Consider the following 26,562-nt stretch of genomic DNA (forward strand, 5'->3'; position numbering starts at 1 on the left):
ATTTTCCATCTCTAATTGCCCTGAGTCAAAGAGTATTGTGCAGGAAAAGCACAGCTGGTCAGGCAGAATCCAATGAGCAGGAGAATCAACGTTTCGAGCGTAAGCTCTTCAGGATGAAAAGCTTATGCTCGAAACATCGATTCTCCTGCTCCTCGGATGCTGCCTGATTGGCTGTGCTTTTCCAGTGCTGCACTCTTAGACTCTGATCTCCAGCATCTGCAGTGCTCACTTTCTCCCAGTCTAATTGCTCTGAGGCCAGTTAAAAGTCGGCCAAATTGCTGTGGTTCTGGAGTCAAGCATCAGTTAGATAAGGAAGGCAGTTTCCTTCCCTAAAGGACATCAGTGAACCTAATGGCTTTTTCTTGACAATCGACAATGATTTCATAATCTTCATTAAACTTTTAAATTGAAATTTTTATTGAATTCAAATTCCACTATCTACCGTGGTGAGATTTGAACCTGGGTCTTTGGATTAATAGACTAGTGTTAATAGCAGTAAGTCATTGCCTTCCCATTTCATCCTGTAAGAAGTTCCTTAAGACCTTTGACAGGGTTAAAAAAGTTTTGACAGGCTTTTGGTCATCTGCCGGAATATCTCCACATAACTGTTTATTTCAGTGCTTCCTTAGTGAAATTGTAATTGTTCCAAAATTAAGATTGTTCTTGTTTTGCGGTAGAGATCCTTTTTGGATAGCATGGTGGTTCTGGGAACATACAAGTTAGGAACAAGAGTAAACCAGTCAATCCCTTGAGCTAGTTGTGCCATTTGAGAACACCATGACTGATTTGATTGTGACCTCAGCTCGCCTTTCCTGCATATCCCCTATATCCTTTGACTCTTCCATTTATCAAGAATATATCTAAATCAGACTTAAAGCTATTCAAGGACCCTGCTTTCCCTGCTGTTTGGGAAGAGAATTTCAGTCACTATGAAAGAAAACCTTACCCCTCAGATATTGTACATTACATCAGCAATCCGATTTCTTGCATTTTATAAATTGTTTCTCTGTATCTGGCAGCAGCAAAAAAAAGATGCATGTCAGTTTTGGTAACTTTCAAATGTCCTTTATCACAGTTCTGGCTTGTTTCATTAGTTGTTCATTTTTGTCTTATTTTTGTCTTCAAGTTTCTTGGAAGTCCTCTGCAAAGCATAACATCTGCCACTAAATATAAGTAATTTAGCACACTGGTTTGTTTAACTCAATATTTCTCAGTATTATTGCCTTGAGGTTTGCTTGACAAGATCTTGTGATGAGCCATTTGCTGGGTGAAGCCTTCATTTTTGTCCTATCTCTTTCAGAACAAAGTAAACTGCAAACTATTTTGAAACCATGTGAATTGGTTTCTTGATAAAGACGTAATTGGGTTGCACAAATGCTTATGTGACTGCTTGCCAGGGGAATGAACAACTAAGAAGCTCATTGTAGTTAGGCAGGGTAACCCATTTTTTTAATTTGTTAGTTCAGGAAACCTGGGAATCATACCAAGAGTAAGCAAGATAGGTTGTCTCTGAATGGAACCATTTTTTAATTGATAATTTGATTGATTTCCTGGTGTTGAGAAGTCTCTGAAAATAGAGTGGATGTTTTTATTGTATGTGTTATACAGTTGGAAAAGATAGGAAAAGTGAAGGATTGTGCCCATTGCTGCTGTTGAAATAATACCAGAGTCTCTGGACCATTTAAAAGAGTTGTGAAAGTTGAGTTTCTGGGATTCTGTGCCATCAGGACTCCTGACCCAAGTGAGAGAGTTTGTAGAAGGTGCCTTGTTTTTGGTAACAGTGCTTGGGAACTTTGGTTCCTGGTGACCAAAGTGGCAACATGATCGGTTGAGAAGTGAGATGTCGTACAAAATGAAAGCTGAGTGCAAAGATTCTGAGATTAATTATTTGCGAGGGAAGTAATGGGAGTGCTCATAAACAATGCCTTGTTTTCCTGAACTACTTAAACTGCCGCTTGACGTTATTGAAATAACCCTTGCTTGATCTTTTTTTAAATGTTTTAATTCTTGATTTTATATGTTTTGTTATAGTGTCAGTTTTAAGATGTGGTCTTGACCACTGATTTTTCTGCCCATTGACTTTATGTGGAATTGTTAATTTTTAAAAGTTATTGGTTTCTATGGGGATTGTAATATAGTCCATAGTTTTTTTTTGAGTACTTGAATGGCATTGTTCTGATGCTCACAATTTGCAGGAGATTTTGATTTAACAGTGATCTGAATAGATAACAGGAGCAACTCTCATAGCAGAATTTAACACTGAATTATTTGCTTTAGAACTTATTAACATGTGAGTACAAATTTATCCAAGTATCAACAGGCTCCTTTAAAAGAGTTGTATAGTTATGAAGAATGAGTAGTAGTACTCTTTAAACATTGTCACTTTGCATGAATAAATTATTCACTCTTCGACAGTAGAATTTCCCTGTGAACTCTTGGAGCAAAAGTAGTTGTTTGAAAGAGACTAAATGCAGTGACTTCACTTTAAACCTGGAAAGGTCTAAACAAAAAATGATTTCCCAGTATTCATTCCTTCACATTATGGAGACTTAATTGTTTCAAGGAGTACTGCTTCTCCATCTGACTTCTTTTCAAGTATTATTTGGACAAACCGATTTGAACCTATTGTTCATTGATAGGAATATTACTAATCAGCCAAGTGTCATGCAACTTTTTAGACAACTGGACAAATCGTGGCAGTTCAGCAGCTGCAGATCTAAGTTTTGAACACACATTGCTTCAATAATATTGTTCAGGATCAATGTTTTTGAAGAATGGCAAATTTGTGCAGTGTCAATCACACAATGGTTTTAAGTCTACATCTTTATCTCTGTTCACTGTCTCAGGGTATCTCAACATATTATGTAACCAATTTGACACTTGTGTAGCAGCAGTTGTAATATCGGAAATGTAGCAACAGAAGTACAAACAGGAAAATTCCTTCCACAGGAAGTAATTTGATAATGACCAAATAATCTCTTCATCGTTTAAGAGGCATTTTATACCATATTCCAAATAATGATGCTAGCCCATAGCATTTACTATTGCCTATATCTTATTCTTGTTGTCACTAAAATATCCTTCATGTAATTTGAATGTGTGGATAGTTAACATGATTGCACTCCCCAAGGAGCTTGTGCTTTTAGTAGTCAATTTCTGACCAGGCTGTGAAAGTCATGTGTTTTGGATGTTGATTAATGGGAAACCACTAAAATCTTGCAAGAGTGTTCAGGATAGTAAGTTGCAGTCTTAAACTGGAGTCCTCATCTGGTCAATATACTGGAGTCTTATTGTACTGTGGTTGTTCAGGCATTCCTATTTCTTATAGTTTAAGAAAATATTGCATAGAAATAGGGCTTGGGTTCGGTGGCAAAGCAAAATTACAACAATCCCGTGTTTTCAATTCATAAATGAACCCAGAACTCTTACTGATTACTACAGGATCTCCATTCAAAATGTTTACCCTAATTCAGCCTACTGTTTGGTACTTGGTTGACTTGATATCTTAAGCAGTGGAACTTTCAAGGATGCAGTGCTCTCTCTCTTCCATGCGCATTGAAATTTAACCTAGGATTTAATTTAGTTAACATACATTTTTACCATCCAGATCAGAGCATTTAGTTTTGCTGCAGCTTTCCAATTCTTGTAATTAATTATTTAAAAAATTTGAAACTGTTTGCTGTCCTAACTCCAACCCATGTTGTTGAATACATATGTTGAATGTCAGAGATTACAGTGTATATTTGCCTTGAGGATATGGCTATAGAAACCTATGATTGATGCTGTTTGCATTATATCGTGCAATATGCCTGGCAATTGAAAATAAACTGCTTACAAAACAACTTACATGTAAACCAAGAGGTGCACATTTCATAATTATCGCCAGACATCTTCTCCTAGTCATACTTTGCGCTTGCTTTATTTAGAGCGGCTTTTTTAAAGCAAGAAAGCTTTAGACCTGAAACTGCCAGTGAATCTCTTTTTGGGCATGATTGTTCCCTTTGTATTTTTTACATTCCATTAAAATTTCTGAAAGATTAGACATTGCTTTCTTAGTTTTTTTATATTGTATACATTGAGAAATAAAGCAGCAAATGGAAACTGAGCAGAGGATGCAGAAACAAGAAACTTGAGTTGCTAAGCTGACAGAAGAAAATGCCTTTATTAACCAAGCTTCATCTTATGTGGTGATGATTGAATCTTCTGCCGATATTCAGTGGACCCAAAGTACTGACTTCAAACATGTGAATGTGATGACACAGGAGAAGTATACAAGTTAAAATTCTTCTTGAATGAAACCATTCTCTTTTTTCCCAAATACACATCACTTTACAGGGATGCAAATGAAATTGTTCAATTCTTTATCACAATTAATTGTCCAAATTCTAACTTTGAAACCTATTGATTATATTCCTTCCATTTCTTTATTGGCACTGGACAATAATGTCTGAGCTGATATGGCAATCATATTAATGCAGTGTGCATAGGATGTGACTTTACTCTGACAATACATGAACCCATGACTCCCCTTAGAGCCAAATATTTCCTTCATTTAATTCCATTTTGGTTGCAAAATAATGATTTTTGTTTTGTTTTGCTAGTCACTTCCCCTCTTCTGTCTTTCCTGGGTCTGTCATGTTCTGTTCCAAGTGTTGATTGTTAAAATGTGACCTTGAGCAATGAATAACAGAAGCAGAACAAAATACTGAAAAATAATCAAAATGTTGGTAGGAAAAAAAGTTAATGCTTCAGATCTGTAACCTTTTATTAGAACTTAGCAAAATGGCAGACGGTTATTCTTACTGCCGAAAGTAAGACAGCCGAACAGCTGTGCATACACACTCGTGTACACCCTAGTCAGAAGGAACTCTGGCTGATTCCACCACCACCTTGATTTAACCAGTTGTATTGATACAATTGTAATTCCCATATCTACTGCCCTCCTTGAGATGGATTTTCTAACCAAAGGTCAGGAGTCTGATGGAAACAGATTAGTTGTATCTTGGGTAACACTGTTACCCATTAACTCTTCAGCCACCCAGTTCCCAAGATTTCAGCTGTTAAAGCTCAAGCCACTCTAGCCTTTTTATGCTTCTAATTTGCAAGTTTGTCCAATTGGCATTTTGTAAGGCTTCTTTAGAAAATGATTATAGAAGGCAGATCTTTAAACCAGGATACCTTGGGTACGGTAACAGCAACAATTTGAGGCGTATATTATTATTTAAACTCTGCAACGAATCTCCAAGATTCCAGAGTGTATTTGCAATCTAAAGTTTGGAGTTTCCTGCAGTTGGCCTTTGGGGTAAACACTAGATTTTTTTAAACTAAACATGTATTACCACGTAAATATTTTAAAAATCATGAATTGATTCAATGTTTTACTTATGCTAATAGGGCATTTCAACTCTCTTTTGTTTTATTTGCCACGATGACATAGTCATAGAGATGCTTTCTGTCATGGAGAAAAATGAAGTATTACTAATGGACTAGTAATCCAGAGACCCAGATTAATATTCTGGATTCAAAACCTACTATGGATAAATGGTAGAATTTTGTTTGGAAAAGCAGTAATGTTTTGAGGTTTTTTTAACTAAGCTAACGAAGTGTTGATGAGAGCTAAAGTATTTGATGCATAGATGTTGAAAAGCTTCTGATAAAGACTGATATACCAAATTTCTCAACAAAGCTGAAGCTCATGAAATAATTGGATAGCATGGATGTCAAGCTAATTGAGCAAATAATCAGAGCAGTGATGGACAGGAGGAATGCATATTGTATATAATCCATATAGGGTTACCAAAAGGTTACATATATGGAATGAGCTGCCAGAGGAAGTGGTGGAGGCTGGTACAATTACAGCGTTTAAAAAACATCTGAATAGTTATAGGAATAGGAAGATTTTAGAGGGATATGAGCCAAGTGCTAGCAAATGGGAGTAGATTAGGTTAGGATATCTGGGCGGCATGTGCGTGTTGGACCGAAGGGTCTGTTTCCGTGCTGTATATCTCTAAGACATTATGGTGTTAGGATCTTTGCTTTCCTTGCTATGTAATAATGACTTAGACTTGGATGGAAAGGCAGGTGTTTCAAAATGTGCAAATAAGACAAATCTTGAAAGTATTGTGAACAGTGAGGAAGGTGGTGTTAACCTTCAAGAGGATATAGACACGCTGGTGGCATGTGAGGACAAATGACAGATAAAATTTAATGCAGAGATGTGTGGGGCAATATATTTTGAAAGGAAGAAATGTAAAATAAAAGTTACAATTTCAAAGGAGTATTGTATGATTGTATAATTCTGCAGGAGCAGAGGCACTTTGAGTGTATAAGTGCATAAATTATTGAAGGAGAAGTTACTAAAGCTTGTGGGATCTTGGGCTTTATGTTCAAGAACCTAGAGTACAAGTGCAAGGAAATTTTTTGTGAATCTATATAAAATATAAATGGCGTAATGTCTGATTTTCAGATGGATGTAAATGTGTCAGAGAGGTCGCTGAAAAGATTCACAAGGATGGGAAACATCAGTTACTTAGTTTGGAGATGCTGCCAGGAAAGAGGAGGTTCAGACAAAATTTGGTAAATGGGCTTACATTCACCAGATTTCTAGGCCAATTGCACCAAGAGGAAGGAAGAGTTCCCAGTGTTGGAAGAATCAAGAACTAGTGGTAATCGATTCAAAGTGAATAAACGGAGCAATGCCGCATGACAAAAACTTCATTAAACATGATCTGGAATGTACTGCCTGGGGATGTGGTTGCAGTCGATTAAATTGAGATGAGCAATGAATTGGATAATCATTTGAGAAAATATTTATATGGAAATGGGAGAGAAAATGAGACTAGTTACTTAACCTTGCAGAGTATGGGGAAGCACACAAAATAGCTTTTGTTGCTTTTTTTTTATTTATGGGAATACAAAGTATTCCCAACTAAATTTCTGCTGTCATGGTATTAATCTGCATCATCAAAACTTTGCCTTTCCGCTCTGATCAAATTGTACTCTTCAGACTCTAACTGTCTCATTTATAAGGTACGTTGAAGTTAAAGAATGGAAACAGCCCTGACCTGACCTAGCCGAGCTGATGTTTATCCTCCAAATTGGTCCTGCACTCATGTTCTCATATCTCATTAGTAACCCACCTGATTTAATTCTAATTGGTGTTTGTGCGTTCTGTTCTAAATGTCACACAAGTTTTAATACCTACTCAGCACCACCAACTTTTCCAGTCACCTGTAGCTTTAATCACTCTATTTTATTTCCTCCTAATGCCAAATGTCTAGTACTTCCAAAAGGCGTTTGGGCCATGTTGCTTTTGTTTGCTGACTTTATATCTGGGGGAAAAAAGGGACAGATATGGGATTTATAACTTTCTACAGAAGTGTTTATTATCCACTTACAGTTTACATCAAATATGGTGGATTGTTCCAAGGTTTTAAAGTTTAGCTAGTAAGCATTTCTCTTTTTTTTGCCTTCCCAAGGCATCAGAACCTGTGGATCCTTTCTTTCGTGAAGATGACGATGATGAAGATGATGATGATGAATCTCGCTCCTGGAGACGATGATGGGATTTAGAACACTCACTCTATCGTCATGAACTTTTGTGCATTTTTTTGTGTTTAAATATATTTACTAATTTTACAGAAACATTTTTATTGTATTTAAAGAAAAAAATGGGTTTGCAACATTTTTGTGAAAATGACAAAAAGCTTAGTATTTTGCTTTCAATGCTTTTAGGATACATACCCCAAAGGAGGAAAATCACAGAATGTGTCAGGAAATAAAATGGGAGATAAGGAATAACTAGATGTACATTCTGCTTGTAGCAGAGGTTCTTGTATGAATGTATATTAAAATTGTGTATATACTTAGCCTTTTTTTGATGAAAAGAAAGAGCATTTAAGCTTGTAAGTAAATTTTTGATAGTCTTTGTTTCCTCCTTTCAAAAAAAGATTAAGTCACCAGAATACATCTTGCAAGGAAAGTGAGCTTGTAGCAGGTATTGAGTTCTACATTTTAAAAGAAGCAACTGGTTGGAAAGGCAGTGGAGTGGTTGCTATATTATTTGGGGAATTCAAAGAACTTTCATGTTTCTCCTCAGCAATTTTGATGGGCCAGATAGTGACTTTTTGGTAAACATATGAAAAAAAATGCTGTAGAACCAAGAGGACCACTGTTAACCGATAGGAAATTTAATTTGATTGAATATAGTAATCCTTGATGAGACATATAAATGGTAATTGTTTACAAAAGTTGAATGCATTTAAAGCTGCAGTGTCCAACTAATCAAAATTTCAATACTAGACTAAATTTATTAATTTACTATTTATTGAAACCATTTTTTGTTTAAAATTGCGATTTATATGCATATTCATTGCTTGAGTTTTCTATGGTTCCCGTTGACTGTTATTGATCCATTTTTTACATTTAATCCTCACTGCTGTCATCTTATGACAGTTGAAGTATTAAAATGCTAATGAATACATCACGTTTGATATCCCACTGATGTGCTGGTTAGGGGAGTGACATTGTGCTTCGGTGGATTCATTTATTCAGCCTCAGCTGTTCCCTCAAGTCAAGATGTTAGTTTTGTTAAAAGAGCAAGATTGCTCTTTATATTTCAGTCAATTAGTAGATCTGGAAAAAAATAACTTGTAGCTGACAATATAGATGCTACGAATAGAAATGTTTCATATACAGAACCAATTTTCATTGTCAAAGAATCTCTTAATAACCTATCCCTAATTGCTATCCTCTGATTCAGTCTGGCAAGTGTAGATATTTGGACATCAATTAAAGACAGGTTGAAGACTTCACCTATCAAGTTCCATGGCAAGTTTAAAAAAAAAGGAGTTATTTCTTTCTTATCATATCTGAGTAAGCAGTAAATTTGAATTGTTATGATTATTTTTACAAGTAAAATGGCTCAGTGTGCTCTTGTAAGTCTTTATGTGGAGTACTTCATCCACAATAACAATCTCCATGCGGTTGCATCCAGTAACTTCCAGTCAACATGTATAGTAATAAATTTCTTTCTTTTCTTGCTTTTATAACCCGTTTGTTGCAAAATTGGACTTGCAAATATTTGAGTAAAATATTGAATTCTCAGATCGTCATGAAGTTATACTTTCATGTATTTTTATTTACTGTAAAACATTGACTACTTCTTATTTCACAAAGTCCAATAGAATCACAGAATCAGACAAGTCATCAAGTTTATACAGGATATTTCAGATACCCTATTAATATGCCTATTGAAGGCAACAAACTGGAGATTAGAAATAAATCATTAAACAGAAATACAAAGTATCAATGTAAAACCCTTCAGGATTTTAATATCCTTAAATAAATATTCATTTAATGGGTGCATATTTAACTACATTCTAGTCTTCGTTTTCAATTTTAAGGAAATGCAGCTTTAAATGAAATATCAACAGAGCTTACTGCAAATGTAAAAGGAACTAGTGAAATACAGATGTGGAAAACATTATATTAAGTGTGGGGTATTTGCAGTTACCGAAACCAAATCTTAACTATACCATTTGTACCATTGTCATAATGTTTCTGGATTGTGGGAGATTCTAGCATACAGGATAGTATCTTTTGGCATATTGAAAACCCCTGAATTTTTAACATTTGTGTTGCACAGTTTCTTTAAAAGAGAAAGCTACTGTTGACTGGAATATTTTAAACATAGTTTTGATGACTATTTCATAAGAATACATTTAAATGTGAAGAACTTGAAACAGTGCCATCTTGTGACTAAAAATATAACCTACCATCACTGTTCTACCACAACCCACATCTGAGTAACTTCATAAGTCCCTGCAGAAAGCAACCACTTTATGTAGATACTAGTTAACAACAATAATGGTCTGATAGTAGAAATCTCAATAACATTTATTTAAGAACATTGCAGTACCATGAAAAACTGTCCTTGGAACACATGCAGTTGCTCCTGTATGTTTGCAAATGTAATTGATATACTGTAAATCATATGGCATGGCTGACATGAAAAGTAACCAGATATTGATTAACATTTTTCCCTCCCACTTTTCATCAGAATGAATGATTCTAGAGAGTATTTTCAAGACAGGAATTTTATTTTTGGTATCAGAAAATTGTTTGTTTAAATAAATGATGGGAGAAAATGCATGATTTTACATTTCATGGTAGATTGTATCATCTGAGCCCCTTGGGATGGTATTTTATAATTACAGTATCTGCCTTACAGGAAGTCATTTCTCGTACAATATTTATTTTACCATAAGTTATGCATCTCAAGCTACCATCAATCACTTCCTAAACATTTAAAGTAGAATCCAAGAGTTAAAGTTTAGCTATCTTAATCTTGCTATCTTGCTGGGATTGATTTTGACTATAATAACCCTTTAACATTAATCTGTAATGCACGGAGTTGGATTTGTCATTTCAACTTCTCGTCAACTATTCTGTAGGATTTCTATAACGTTTTTCTTTGGGCTCTCTACTCCTTTCAATCTTAAGAAACTATTGTTTCTTTTGCTTTATACTCCTGCATTATTCATTTAGAATGTGGTTGGAACACTCATGAATGGAACACTGCAATTGTCTCTTCCAATGTTTATATACAACATTTGCCAGCATGAAGAGGGAGGCGGGATAGAGTGAAGCTATAGTCTGAGGTCTTTGCCATTTGATCTTCAAGGGAAATATCTATGTGGATTTAATAAAAGAAAATGCATAGTGTGAAAGGAAACTCATTGCAGTTTTTTTGAAGCTGTTAAAAATTGCGATTGTAGATTTTTTTTGTGGGGAAGAACAGTCAGATATCATATCTTTTTTTCTTTTGTAAGTAAATACTTGTACAATAGAATTTGTTCAGAATTGTGGACATGTAGAACATCAATGTATTTTTAGGTTGTTTATGCTAAAATGTGAATTTGGTGCAGGTTTCTTGCACTTTTCAGTAAAATGTTACTTCTTTGGGTGATATTGTTGCTGAATTTGTAACAGTTTATACGTTCAAATTTATGTCTTTATTTCTGTTTTACTGATTGTATCTGAATTTCTAATAGAGGCATGTTCACATTTGAAATAAAGTCTCGCAGTGGAATGGTTTGAAATATGACATTAAAAGATGCAAATTATACTACATGGATATGGAGGGGAAAAAATGAAAAATATTGAAAAGAATGATTAAAATGAAAGAAGTTTAAAAGAATGAAATAAAAATGGAAAAAAACTTTAGAAAAAAAGATTTTAAAAAAAATTAGTCATCTTAAAAAAAGAACCATTCCAAAAAAAAGTAACAAATTTCACAAAAGAGCTATAACCAATTGCAACATTCTGTTTATTTGCTAATTATGTTTTGTTTCAGCTGGAGAGTAGCTTGTTTTTTGCCAGAAACTGTAAGTATAAAATTCACCAACTGAAATATGAGTATGTTCCATAGCCAATTGGATGCAAAGTTATCTTGTAAAATCACACCAGAGTGTGGGTGTTTTTGGACTGGAAGCCTGTGACCAGTGATGCGCCGCAAGGATTGGTGCAGCGTCCACTGCTTTTTGTCATTTATATAAATGATTTGGATGTGAAAACAAGGAGGTATAGTTTGTAAATTTGCAGATCACACCAAAATTGGTGTAGTGACAGTGAAGAAGGTTATCTCCGAGAACAACAAGACCTTGATCAGGTGGGTCAGCAGGCCAAGGAGTGGCAGATGGAGTTTAACTTAGATAAGTGTGAGGTGTGGCATTTTGGTAACGAAAACCAGGGCAGGACTTATATGGTTAATGGTAGGGTCCTGGGGATATTGCCGAACAAAGAGACCAAGGTGTGCAGGTGCGTAGTTCTTTGAAAGTGGAGTTGCAGGTACACAGTGGTGAAAATGACTTTTGACACACTTGCCTTCATTGCTCAGTTTACTGAGTATAGGAATTGGGACATCATATTGTGGCTGTTTAGGGCATTGATGAAGCCACTTTTAGAAAACTGCGTTCAGTTCTTGTCTCCCTGCTGTAGGAATGATGTTAAACTTGAAAGGGTTCAGAAAAGATTTGCAACAATGTTGCTGAGATTCAAGGGTTTGAGCTGTAGGGAGAAGTTGAATAGGCTGAGGTTTTTTTTTAAACTAGAGTGTCAGAGGCTGAGGGGTGACTTTAGAGGTTCATAAAGTCATGAGGGACATGGATAGGGTGAATAGTCAAGGTCGTTTTTTCCCTGAGTGGAGTAGAGTGCATTGGTTTAAAGTGAAAGGAGAAAGATTTAAAAGGGGCCTAAGGGTAACTTTTTCACATGGAGGTTGATGCGTGTTTCGAATGAGTTGCCAGAGGAGATAGTGGAGGTTGGTACAATTACACCATTTTGAAGGCATCTGGGTGGGTACAGGAATAGCAAGGTTTAGAGAGATATGGGTGACATGCTGGCAATGGGATAAGATCAGTTTAGGATATCTAGTCCCAGTGGATGAATTTGATGGAAGATCTATTTCCGTGCAGTATAACTCTGTCGAGGCACTAAATTTAGAAATGCTTTTGTACTTATTTATGATCTAACGTAAAGAACTTGTAGTTACAGTCTTTGGTTGTGAGTTTTTAACTAGCTCCATAACAAAATTTAAAAGCAAAGGCTATGAAAACTAAAAGCTGAAATTCTGAGGCCAAATAAAATGGCAAGTTTCTTCACATCATGAAGAAAAAAATGGATTTTTTCTTTTCAAATTGACCTTTCATCAGAATCATGTAACAAGGAGTCTGTTGGAGGTCAACTGGTTAACTCATCTTTTCTCTCTCAAGAAGCAGATATACCTGCTGTGCATTTCCAGAAGTGTTTGGTCCTATTTCAGTTTAGAATGGCTTAGTCAATGGCAGACTTGTTTATCGACATCTTTCTGACCTGTCATCATATTTTGGTGTGCTTATTAACTAGGGATCTGTTGAGCTGTTCAACTTCAAGAGGAGGGGATCTTGTCCCTGTGCAGTTTTTTTATTTATATAGCCGAGTGACAATTGTTCTGATTCTGCTTTTGTAGGATGAGGCAAAATGACAGGTACCTAACTCTGATCATTGATCATTATTCCTTAGCTCTTAATTGTCCTGAGCCCACAGTTCGGACAGCTAATGTCTGTATTCTTTCAACCTGAAGCATTAACTTGCTTTATGTTCTCTCTCATTTCCCCCTCCCTCCCTCCACAGAAGCTGCCAGATCTGCTGAGTATTACCAACATTTCCTGTTTTTGTAACTGACATTTGTATTTTTCTCTGTTATCCATCAGGAGATGTAACAAAGTACTGAATTATCGAAGAACATGTAAGTACGGGATTTTTTTATTTTAAAAGTTGATTCTGCTAATAGAATTTACAGGAAGTACAATAGTGCATTATGCAGTGTTTTATTTTAACCTTATTTCCCTAACTTGTTCCAGAATGTTATTTCCCTTTTAAATACTTAATTTTGTTTCAAAAATTTGTCTTGGACTTGCCTTTCATAGCCTTTTCTGGTAAAATGTTCTACGTTCTATTATATTCCCAATGAAAGAAAGAAAACTCCCAAATTACTCCTTATTCTTCATGTGATAACCTCAGTCTTTCTGGATGTTCGAGTTACTTAAGATTGTATTTAGTGTTTGTTCTGTTTAATTAAAATGGTGAAAATTATTTTATTTTAAACCCTGGAACCAAATCTTGTGGCTCCATTGTTTCAGGAAATAACTGGAGGTGGCAGAGTGGTCTAGTTGCTGTCCTGGTAATTCAGAGATTAGGTAATGTTTCATGGTTCTGGGTTCACAGCATCTGGTGGAATTTGAATTTTAAAAATCGGGACTTAAAAATCTAATGATAATCAGGAGAATAGGTGTTTATTACAATTAACGTAGTTCACTCGTATCCTTTAGAGACAAAAATCTACCATCTTTACCTGCAATAGCGTACAAGTGACTCTGGACCGACGGCAGTGTGGATGACTCTTAAGTGCCTAAGCCATGGCAAGCTAGTGAGCTGTATCAAACTGCTTAAAACATCTTCAAGAATGTAACCAGATGGATCACCTGGCATCAATCTAGAACTGGAAAAGATAACTGCAGGCTTAGCCCTGGGGACCCTGCCAAGCCCTTCATATAGACAATTCAAGAATTCTTTCAAGCTGCAGCCTGACATAGTCAAACTTTCAGATTTTACTTTACAACATCCGAGGTACCACATTCAACATCCCCAGTGGAACAGACCCAACAGAGGTAGTGGCACGGTGCTTTACAGTTGCAAGAGAGTTGTCCTGGGCATCCTCAACATCAACTCCACATCTTGTGAAGTCTCATACCATCGGTTGATGTATCGTTGCTCCTCCATTTAGAAGAATCATTCAGAGTGCTGTGGACACAGAATGTACTCCAGACCGTGATTTCGTTGTCCATCATCACAAGTGGCTCAGGAGCACGATGACTGACTGAACTGATGGGTTCCTAAAGGACATCGTTGCTATAGTGCATCTCGGTCCAATGGTGAGGATGCCAACAAAATGGAAAAACAAACTTGACCTCATCCTCACCAATTTACCTGCTCCTGATGCATTTGTTCACAACAGCATCTTAAGTTTGACTGCTGCTTAGGCCTTCTGGAGATGTAGTCCTGTCTTTACATTTAGGATATCCTCCATCTTGGCACTAGTATCGTGCCAAAAGGCATAAGCTTCACAGATCAAGCATTTCAGTATTGGGCAGGCATGAAGCTGTTTGGGTTGAGATTGTGTTGCTGGAAAAGCACAGCAGGTCAGGCAGCATCCGAGGAGAAGGAAAATCAACATTTCTGGCAAAAGCCCTTCATCAGGAATCAAGGGCTCTGACCCAAAACGTCGATTTTCCTGCTCTTCAGATGCTGCCTGACCTGCTGTGCTTTTCCAGCCACACAGTCTCAACTCTGATTTCCAGCATCTGCAGACCTCGCTGTCTCCATGAAGCTATATGGGCTACCTGCAGCTGCAGAATTGTATTCGCACACAATATGCAACCTTGTGCCCTAGCATATCCTCCATTCTACCATTGCCATTAAGTCAAGGGTCCAGTCCTGGTTAAAGAGTGCAGGAGGGCATGTTGGAACAGCAGCAGCATAAATAAAATTGAGCTATCAGCCTGGCTATTCAGTGTAAGAGAGGGCAATGTGTGTACAATATAAATAAGCAGCAAGTAACAGGCGGAACTATGTGAATTCATAACCAATTAATCAGATTTGATTTCTGCTATACTGCTATATCCAGTTGTGAATGGTGGTAGACTATTAAAAATACTCACTGGACAAGGAAGTTTCATAAATATCCCCATCTTCATTGATGAAGGGGCCCAACACCACAATGCAAAATGCAAGACTGAAACATTTGATATAAGCTTCAGCTGATATGTTCAAAAGATCATCCATCATGCCCTCATTCCACACCCCCCCCCCCCCACCCCCTCTGAATCTTGAGAAGTGAAGATGTTTACTGATGATGCACAACATTTAACATCGTTCGCAAATCATCTGATTTGAAGCAATTCATGTCCAAATGCAACAAATCATGGGCAGTATTCGTGCTTGAGCTGACCAGCAGTAATTTACCTTCCTACTTCACTAATGCCAGACAATGACCATGTTCAAAAAGGGAGCATCTAACTATCACCCCCATGACATTTGATCATGGATAAATCCCCTACTATCAACATCCTGGGAGGGTTACCATTGACCCTGGCTGAGCCATATAAATGCTGTGGTTACAACAGCAGGACAGAGGCTAGAAATCCTGCAGCCTCCGACTCCTGAAGCCTGGTACAAGGTACAAGTCAGGAGTGTGAAGAAATGCTCCCTATTTGCCTGAATGAGTGCATCTCTGAAAACACTCAAGAGGTCTGTCACCATCGAGGACAAAGCAGCCCACTTGATTTGGCACCACATCCACAATCATTTGCTGCAGAAATTCACCAAGGGTCATTAAAGGGAACTTGCTGGTGGTGATATTCCTGATTCTGGATTAGTGGTGCTGGAAGAGCACAGCAATTCAGGCAGCATCCGAGGAGCAGTAAAATCGACGGTTCGGGCAAAAGCTCTTCGTCAGGAATACAGTGATATTCCTGAGCCAAGCTGACTTGGAGATGTATTGTCATTACTTCAGTGTCATTGGGTCAAAGTCCTGGAACACCCACTTTCCTGCCTACCACTAAATCCTTTGACTCCCTTGTTGGTCAAGAATCTGATTTAACACTACTCTTTTAAAAAAGAATTTAATAATCCAACCCTCTGCTGCTCAATGAGGAGAGAATTTCACAGACTCACTATCCTCTAAAAGATACATTTCTAATCCAGTCTGCCTTAAATGGGAGACACCTTGTTTTTAAACTGTGTCCCTATACATAGGAAAACATCCTTTCAGCATCAATTCCGTCAAGTCCCCTGTCAATGTTCTGTGTTTCAATATAATCATCTCATTCTTTTAAGCTTCAATAATATAGATCCAACTTTTCTAACCTTTCCTTTTAAGGCAAAACCCATTAGCCCACGAATCTGTCAAGTGAACCTTCTGTGAGCTGCATCAAATGTACTTAACTGTTTCTTAAATATGGAGGTCAAAACTGTACACAGTAGTTAAGGCATGGTCTCACAGCTGCCCTGTACAGCTATAGCAATAATTATTGATTTAAATTAACTGTGTGACAGTTTATAATGCCATGAAACTTTGCATTCACTCCATATTGTTGGGAAATCTTGTTATAATGTGAAGTTTTATAAAGGTTGACCTGAGTGAGTGAGTTGAACCAGTAGAAACTGACCACCAGGCCAAACCAGCAGATGGTAATGTAGATAGTAGGTGTAAGACAAGCATTGCTCTATTGAGGCAGTCATGATCAACCCTTAATACAACAGCCAACAACACTGCTGCTAACTTCAATTTTAACTCCATAAGCAGGATCATCGATGGACATATATAATTTCATTTAATTGGAAATACAAATCCCAAGACAGTAGATTGAACAAAAGTGGCCAAACCTCTGCATCTGCGTCTTCACATTGCTGTCTGTGTGGAGTTTGCTGTGTGTAAAATTGTTTCCACGTTTTCTACATTACAGTAGTGACCGCATTTCAAAAGTGTTTGATCTGTAAAATGTTATAAAACATACAGGCATTGTGAAAAGCTCTATATAGATGCAGGCTTTTTTTTCTTCGATTACCCGAATGGATTAATTTATATTTCACATATAGGTTATTTATCAGGTGAATTTTCAACACTTAAAGGCTGGTGTTTAGTGCAAAGGTAGTGTACCTTCTGCAGGAAACTGGATCTAGAGTTTGTCATAACAAAACTGTGAAGTACATTGTTTCAACAGTGGACAGGAATGAGAATCACCGTATCCCTCCTGCATGGAAATAGACCATTTGGCCCAAGAGTAACCCACCCAGACCCATTCTCCGAACCTATTACTCTAATTTATCCCTAACCTACGCATCCCTGAACGCTATAGGCAATTCACCTAACCTGCACTTCTTTGGATTGTGGGAGGAAACCCACAGAGATACTGGGAGAATGTGCAAATTCCACACAGACAGCTTCCTGAGGCTGGAATCAAACCCAGATCCCTGGCACTGTGAAGCTGTAGTGCTAACCACTGAGCCATTTCAGACAGACGGTAGTGGCCAGGCCAAAAGGAATTCCAATGTAACCTCAGGTAAGAAGAGTCCAAACCTTACTCATTCTTCAAGAGAATGCAAAGATGATACAATTGTGCTGCCACTTATGGGATGACAGCAACATTTTTCATTAAAAATGTAATGTGGGAGCACACCCAATAACTAATTTGATAATAGACAGCATGTGACTGGGCAATCATGGCCAGAAATTCCTAGGTATGATTTTGAATTACTGCAGATTCGACTGATCTTAGAAGACCGTAAATCACAATAAGGTTACTGGAAGTGAGTCAGGTAAAACAGTAGGGGGTTCACTGTTAGATATTTATCAATGGTTCCAGCTGGTGAGTTTGCATATTTAGATGATATAGGTTAACTTCCTTACTTTGCTTTCAGGTTACTGCACCCTGAAACCTCAAGGTATTGCTTTTCTTGCAGTACCAGCTTATCTGCTACTTGAGATGATCCCACTGTTAGTATGAACAATTGCCTGTACAATTTTGAAATTGTCTTTCAAACTTAATCTAAACTTGCTGCAAAAATAAAGTAATTTCAGGCTGTCCATATGCAACAAACGAAATTGCTCTTAAAAAAAAACAATGTATCTGGTAGAGTTAACATTTAGAGTCAATCTGAAGAAGAGTGAATGCATTCAAAACATTAACACTCCCTTCTCTCCACAGGTTGCTGGACTTGTTGAGTTTATCCAGCACTTTCTATTTTTCTTTCTTTTCAGCATCTGCAGTTCCTTATTTTAGTCCAGGTGTGCAAATCAGTCATTGTATTTTTTAATAAGCTTCATCATTTTTGCAGCAGTATCATGTACAAACATCACAGCTGGAAACAGAGTTAGGTCATTCAGTCCTTCGAACCTGTCCCACCATTCATTGAGATCATGGCCAATCTGTTTGCAGTCTCAACCTTACTTTGCTGTTTGCCAGCCTTGTCAATCATAAATCAGTGTCATGTCGTTGTACTAGTGACCATCAGAGGGCACCACAGTTCCATGCAGGTGACCATTTACTGGATTAAGTTTCTTCAGTTGATGATTTTTTTGTTTTAGTTCTCAAGATGTTTTCATACACTTGTCAAATTTCACCCTGAAGTGTACTACAAAAGAAAATTGAAGCAGTGACATTAGAAAAGGTACTTAAGTGCTCTTAAAAAAAATAAGTTTTGGAAATTGAAGAAAAAGGCATGAAATTTGAAAACTTAAAACAAATCATAGATTCAACTTTCATTTTAATTTATTTAAACATCGTTGTCATCTTTTAAGGGTACAATGGAATGCTTTGGGGTGATGAGTATTGGCAAGAAACATATTTTCAGGCCAAGATAACGCAAATTGTTTCAAAAAGTGATCTTGCAAACCAAAAGACCATTCTACCACTTGCATGTGGCGTAAAATGAAATACACAGCTTTCCTGGGGCTGATTAAACAAATTACTCCACAAGTTCCTGCTGAGTTGCTCCAATAATTTCTGTTTTTGTTTCAGGTTTCCAGCATCCGCAGTTCTTCTCTATTACCACTCCAGTTGGTGTTTCATGTCTTTAAAGAATATTTATACTCTGCAAACCATAAATAATTATTTTCAATCAGTTTGATAAAATCCAAATTCTGTCTTTGCATTCTGCGAATTTAAGTGCAAGTTGCTAACAGTTGATTTATAGAATGATTTTGATTCTCCCCTCTCTTTTCTGACGGCATCACCTTGTACTGACGGACCAGGGGCTGAGAGAAAGCAGCTTGGTGCCCACCTACATGTAGGAGCTTAACCACCTGGAGGTAACAAAATGTTTAAGTTGAATTAACGTTGTTGGTTTATGGCATTTTGTGCATGTTGTGTACGTTAACAGATTTTGCCTTTATACTTCCGCTATTTACCCCCATGTGGAGTGTTCCAAAATTACATGCAACCAGCAGCTCAAACTTGTTTTCACTGTTAAAAATCACACACCACCAGGTTATAGTCCAACAGGTTTAATTGGAAGCACTAGCTTTCGGAGCACTGTTCCTTCAGGTGGTAGTGGAGGGCTTAATCCTAACACAGAATATATAGCAAATATTTGCAGTGTGATGTAACTGAAATTATACATTGAAAAATTGATTGTCTGTTAAGCCTTTCATCTGTTAGAATACCGTGATAGTTTCACTTCTTTCATGTGTAAATCACAAAACCTTTTTTTAAAAAAGTTGCGTTCTCGGGTTAGCTGTTAACAATGGTGATAGCTTGTCAATATGCTGAAGGTGTTGGCGCCCTGTGTTCTCTGTCAATGACCTGATGTTTAGATTGATTCTAATCTAAAAAGTGAGATAACGGAGTTTTACATAAATTCATGCAGTTTTTGAGCTCAGAGTTCTACATGAATGCATGCAGTTTTTGAGCAAAGTACAATGTAACCCTGCAAGTTCAAATTCACCCCACAAAATATGTGTGTGTGTGTCTGGGTCTGGGTCTGGGTTGGGGGTTGTGAGTGTGAGAAAGTGTGTGTGTGTGTGTGTGTGGCGAGTGCAGAGTGTCTTGAGTCTGTGAGGGGGTGCATGTGAGTGTGGGAGTGTGTGTGTCTGTAAGGGTGTGTGTGGGTGTCTGTGCGTGTCTGTATGTGTGTCCGTGTGTATGTGTGTATATGAGTGCCTGTGTGTTTGTGAGAGAGTGTATGTGTGTAGGAGTATCTGTGTGTGTGTATATAGTGCAATTGTGATCACCTGTAATGTGACATGAACCAAGATCCCGGTTGAGGCCCTCCCTATGGGTACCGAACTTAGCTATCAGCCTCTGCTCAGCCACATTTCTCTGCTGCCTGTCCTGAAGTCTGCCTTGGAGGATGGTCACCCGAAGTCCACGGCTGAATGTCCTGGACCACTGAAATGTTCCCCAACTGGGAGGGAACCCTCCTGTCTGTTGATTGTTGTGCAGTGCCCATTCATCCGTTGTCGTAGCCTTTGCTCGGTTTCCTCTGTTTTCACTGCATTTGGAGTTGGAAAAAGACCATCTTATTATTAAAGGAAAATATGAATGACTTCAGGTTTATTTATAAGTCACATTGAAAAATGCATTATAGCTGATGAAATTGCCTCCTATGAGTCCTACAGTATTAATGGCAAGGTCCCACCAACAGCAATTCCGTAAGATCTTTGTTCATTGTACTAATCACGGTGTTGGAGAAAATGCCCCCTCTCTTCAAAATAGCATGATGAGATATTTTACACCCAGCCAAGATGTAAAATGGGACTCAGTTTAATCTTTCATCTGAAAGAGGTACTTCCAACAGTGCAGCATTCTCAATGCTGCACTCTATGATTAGCGTAGATTGTGGAGCTGAATCTTTAATCATGATTGTCTGAATCAATTGCCACTGAACCACAGTTAACACAGCATTAAACAGTATGTTGTTGAAGACTTCTCATATTACTTGTGTTCAGACTGTTGTAATTGATTATATTTAGTTGTTATATTCAGTGTGTGACTGTCGGTATAAGATATAACTCTATTCTCCAATGTTGATCTTTCAAAGGGATTGTGCTCATCAGGGCAGGGCCCTTTTTTTTTCTTGCTCTGTTACTGTCAATCTTTCCCTCACACCACTTTCCCTTCCTTCCCTGTTTCATACCGTTTGCTACACATCAGTCGTGGAGAACAAAATGATGGGGGACCTTTAGGTCATTGAAATGGTGCTCTGTAATTGATAGCGATATAAGACTAGGTGCTGATGAGTTTCTGATGGCAATCTGGTAAAACATCTAGTAAGGTCATTTCCACAAGTTGTTGGCCAAATCGGGTTTCTTTATAAATGTGTTTACAGATTTGCGACAAATAACAAATAGAAAAATGTTCCTCTTAGATGCATTTTCAGGCTTGTCTTATTAACTGTCAACTAGGTTCCAAATTGGAAGCATGCAAAATCCTGCATTATTGAGCCAGCTAACTTATAATGAAAAGCCCCTGAAGCATGTAACTCTTGTTTCTGTCTTTCCACAGATGTTGCCTGATCTGATGAGTATTCCCAGATTTTATCTTTCTGTTTCAATTGGAGAAGTTGCTTTTGTATAAAAGTATAAAGAATGGAGCATTAGACATTTAGGTTGTCAAGCTCATAATGAGTGCAATCTACATTGATCATGGATGCTGCCCAGTCCATACGCAGAGGACAATATGATGGCAACGTATTTAATATTTTTTGTGGACTTGTGCTTGAAGGATTATGGATACGTGGATTTTTAAAGAGATTAATAAAGGACTGTGGAACATCCTTTTTACGAGATTTTTAACTTGGATAGCACATTGATCCAGGTAATCATCGGTCTTGATTTTTTGGACTCACTTCAGAAAAAAATCATCTGGCAACTTTTGCAGCAGGGTTTCATAACTTTCTGTCTGAAAAATATTTTGCATACTCAGAGGTGGTTTTAGATTTCAGTGGGTGAAAGGGCTCAGCCCAAGCCTCCTGCTTCTGAAGAACGTTAGTGCTATATCCTGATTGTCCTCTTGGAGTGTGACTGGAAGATTTCACAATACTGTGTTTTCTGATCATGCTGTGTCTGCCTAGATCCCAAAGTTATTTGATGATGCTTGTGACACTGTCTACCATAGTGCCAGACTTTCACCAACTAAGCGTTTCATATCTTATCCTTTTTGCATTCATGAACCAAAACTGATTGATTAAAAATATATTTTCTCACAATGAACCTCTGTGGAGAGAAATCTTTCTTTTTCCCTTTTTTCCTAGTATGAATGGTTGTGTGTGTGTGTGTGTGTGTGTGTTTGGCGTTATTGAGTGGGTAAATATTTTTCATATTACAACCTTGTGTTAACTAATTTCATCTTTGTGCATGCATGCATGTGTGGTTGGGCAGTTAAATAGGAGATTAGTTTTGGAGTTAAACTGCTATTGGACCAGGTTTTAAACTATCTAATATTTCCAACGGCCACCATCGGCTTTATGCTATTACCAAAGGAAAAATGTCCAAGCACAAAATATTCACAAGGGGAGTTATGTGTATTCGTCCTGAGTTTCTGATACAGAGCTAAACTCTGGCAGGAGGGAATCAACATTTCAGATCTTTAATTCTCACATATGTCTCATCTCAAGAGTGGAAACAACCCCCTTGGGCCCAACAAGCCCACACCAAAGAGTGGACCAACAAGTCCCTCCGAAGAGTCACCCACCCAGACCCATTCCCCTACCCTATATTTACCCCTGACCAATACACCTAACACTATGGGCAATTTAGTATGGCTAATTCACCTGACCTGCACATCTTTGTATTGTGGGAGGAAACCTGAGCACCCAGAGGCAACCCACACAGACACTGGGAGAATGTGCAAACTCCACACAGACAGTCACCCAAGGTGGGAATCAAACCCAGGTCCCGGGCACTGAGAGGTAGCAGTGCTAACCACTGAGCCACTCAGCATGCCTTAACATAAGATTTAAATGTGAGATTACATTCATTTAAAATAAAATCAAAGAATATATGTTCACATTTCATATTGTAGATGTGAAACATTGCAAGATAACCTATAAATATTATTCTTTGAGCAGTGTTGAAATATATAGTTGAATTGCTGATCATGTGTTTTCACCAGGCTTTATATTTTTTAATCTATTGTCAATTAATTGATGTTAGTTGTATTTTTCTGCAATCTTTTGGTTGGGCTTAGGAATATTTTTTGCTTGGACATTTTTCCTTTGGGAATAGCATAAGGCTGTCAGTGGCTCATTTTATTTGTGTCCGTCAAAAATCATTAGTAATGTATCCACTTCACTCCTTATCTGTTGGCTGCCTTTGAACCTGATTCCCTAAGGACAAAAACCAATATCTCTTTTAAACCTGCATATTACCATAGGCACAGAACAGTTCGTTCTTTATGTTAATCGACAGATTACATGTTACAAAACAATATCCTTTTGAACTCCTGTGAAAAAAATTGTAATATACATTTTGACAGAGTTGATACATTTTAAATCACAATGGAAACTGAAGGACTGATGTTTGATTTATTTTTAATCTGTGTTCCTATACTCTGAACTATTTTCCATATATTTAAACAACATTTCAATAATTTTTGATATATATTCCCTGTGTCAATATATCTCTTTTGTTATACCAGTACAACTATTTAATTTTGATGCCCAATGTTTTCTCTTCAATTTAAAGTAGTGTGATTTAATATGGAATTAATTTCAAAGAATTGAAAAATTCTAGAGGAATTGATGCTGATACATTTCAATATATATGTTATTGAAGTAGGTTTGTGGCTTCCCCCTTATGTTTTCAGAGAAGCATCTCTCTTATTTTAAAACCAAATTACACATTCAGGGAGAGATTATTTGCTCCATAGGTGGCAAAAAGTTGACATTTTTAAAAATACAAAACTGCAAAATACTGGAAGCATTCAATATCTGTTGTAAGAATGGTTTTGTGTGTATCCTTCCATCAAAACGGAGAAAAATGCACTATTTACATCAAAGCAGAGCAAAAGGGTTGTCGAACATTTTGGTGCCTGAGGTGAGATATATTATTATAATGACTATGCTTAAAAGAAAATCAGATGATTAATTTCTTGAATCTGGTGTTAACATGGCACAACAGGAAAAAGCATGTTTGAAAGTACAGATCAAAAAGCATGGTGTTTAGTTAGGGTTAAAACTACACGTTACCAGCTCAAATTGGGTGGAGCTTTGAGTATGTTTCAGATCTTAACCAGTATGGAACATGGGACAGATGTGTATCATTTTTTACACAGGTGGGAAGTACATCACTGAGCAAGACACCCTGTGCCACTTTTCCAGCGACGTCTAAGAACCCATGTATTCTGTAGGAAGTGATATATTCTGTAGTTAATTGTTAAACCTGGGCAATGTTGTCCCATTGGTACCAATGAATAAATGGTGATTTTGAACCACCAGAAAATATGTTCAGCTATGGAGCCTGTCATCTAAACATACACATGACTGCAAGTGTAGGGAAATGCCTTGAATGTGTATAAATTTTGAAGACTAATAGTTAACTGTTGTTAAATAAAGAAATACAATTTTAAGAGCACTGTTAGTTACATACAGGTAATCGGGAAGGAGGGATCCCAACCCAAAAGAGACTGAAAACAGATCCTTCAAAAATACAGTGTGTAACATCAGTGGCTTTTTGCTCTGGATGCATGAAATCTCTAACCTGCACTTTTCTCAGATATTTTTAATATCTCTCAGCTTGTTCACATCAAAAACCAAAAGATATGAAAAGATCAGTTGTTCTATAAATCTGTCCCAGTTGAACATGTTACACATGAAGGGAGATGGTAGCATGGCATTAATGTGACTGGGCTAGTAATCCAGAGACCAATCCTAATTCTTCTGGGGTATGATTGTGGTATGTCTCTGTGTGTGTGGCAGTATGTGTTTAAAGGGCGCAGTGATGTTATAATGAGCATATCATAGTATGTTACCTAAATGTTTAAACATCTCAAGCACCATTTAACTTGGTCACTTGCAGCGTGGCATACTATTTCTACTCCTTGTAACCGATTAGCTTTGTGTTATCCCAAATACTGAAATGACTTGGATTGTAATAATTGAATGTTTTTCTGTGTGTCTGTTGGATCTTTCAGTACCAGGTTATCTGCATACTAGCTCCTTATATTATGAGGGTTAACATAAATATTGCTGTATCAGGAGAAGTTACCTCGCTTGAAGTAAAACACACATCACATGGGTTCAAATCCTGCATTGGCTGTGAAATTTAAAAATTTGATTAATGAATCTGAGACATTAGTCTCTGCAATGGTGACTATGAAACTACCATTTATTATTGTTTAAAAAGAAAGCTCATCTGGTTCACTAATGGAGAAGGAGGTTTGCCATTTTTTCCTGGTCTGGTTCCATGCTATGGAGTGACATGATTGGCTTACCTGTCCTCTGCGGTGGTTTAGGAAGCCACTTGATTTAAGGACATTTACAAATCAACAATAAATGCTGACCTTGCCAGTGATGCCCGCAATCCTTCAGAATAATGAACAAAAATCAGCCCAGAAAACAATCCAAACTCATCCTCTTTCCCATCAACCAATCAGAAAACATCTTGAAATAGAAATTTTCTTTCCAGCAAACCATCTCCAATTATTACAGTGACTGACTTGTCATGGAATCGCATTAATGTTAGGTAGAGGCAGGTACAATTACAACATTTAAAAGACACTTGGATAGGTATGTGGACAGGAAAGGTTAGAGGTATGTGGGCCAAAAGCGCACAAACAAAACTAGTTCAGTTTATAAAATCTGGTCAGCATGGATGAGTTGGGCCTAACGTCATGTTTCCATGCTGTATGATTTGAACTCCTGTCATTTGCAGTGAATCTAAACTCATTTCAAAACCAACGCAAAACATAGTTCAATCAGACTTGAAACATTAAATTCTCTTTCTCTCCTCTCATGTGCTGCCAGACCTGCTGAGTTTCTCCAGTAGTTTCTGTTGTTTATTTCTGATTTTTTGTTTTTATGCAGAGAAGGAGAACTGTTTGGTAACCATGTCTTGAAGGCTGATTGACCTTTCATCTATCCAGCTTAAAAAAAACTAGTTATTACAGAATCACAGAAATGTTGCAACACAGAAGGAGGCAATCGTTCCTGCACAATTGACCTAGTGTCAATCTCTTGCTTTCTCCCCATGTCCTTAAACACTATTTCAATTCAAATACTCGTCCAATGCCCTCTTGAATGCCTCAACCAATACATTTCAGTTACTGAGGCAGGCCACATCCAATTGTAGCAAGACCTGGACAATATTCAGACTCGGGCTGACAAGCAGCAAATTACACTTGTGCTACACAAATGCCAGACAATGATCATCTCCAATAAGAGACAAGCCTATCACTGTCCCTTGACATTTAATGACATTTCCATAATTGATTGCCCACTTTTAACATCCTTGGAGTTACCATT

General features: G+C 37.4%; 1 protein-coding gene across 2 annotated transcripts in view; it reads left to right on the forward strand.

The window, feature by feature from the left end:
- rbm27 (RNA binding motif protein 27) overlaps window positions 1-22,268 on the forward strand; it is a 152,205-nt gene extending 129,937 nt beyond the window's left edge. The window contains exons 21-24 of one of the 2 annotated variants that reach the window (XR_009645550.1): window positions 7,479-10,827; window positions 13,254-13,288; window positions 19,355-19,411; window positions 21,606-22,268. Coding sequence is in view for 1 of the 2 variants with exons in the window: in XM_060837361.1 (XP_060693344.1) it covers window positions 7,479-7,562 (84 nt within the window). In the remaining variant the exon portion in view is untranslated. Of the gene's footprint in view, window positions 1-7,478; window positions 11,207-13,253; window positions 13,289-19,354; window positions 19,412-21,605 lie in introns of those variants that run through there. The other variant, XM_060837361.1, reaches the window with a different exon arrangement.
- The last annotated feature ends 4,294 nt before the right edge of the window (window positions 22,269-26,562 follow it).

The sequence above is a fragment of the Hemiscyllium ocellatum genome, chromosome 16 (genome assembly GCF_020745735.1).
Source record: "Hemiscyllium ocellatum isolate sHemOce1 chromosome 16, sHemOce1.pat.X.cur, whole genome shotgun sequence".
NCBI classification, from domain to species: Eukaryota; Metazoa; Chordata; class Chondrichthyes; order Orectolobiformes; family Hemiscylliidae; genus Hemiscyllium; species Hemiscyllium ocellatum.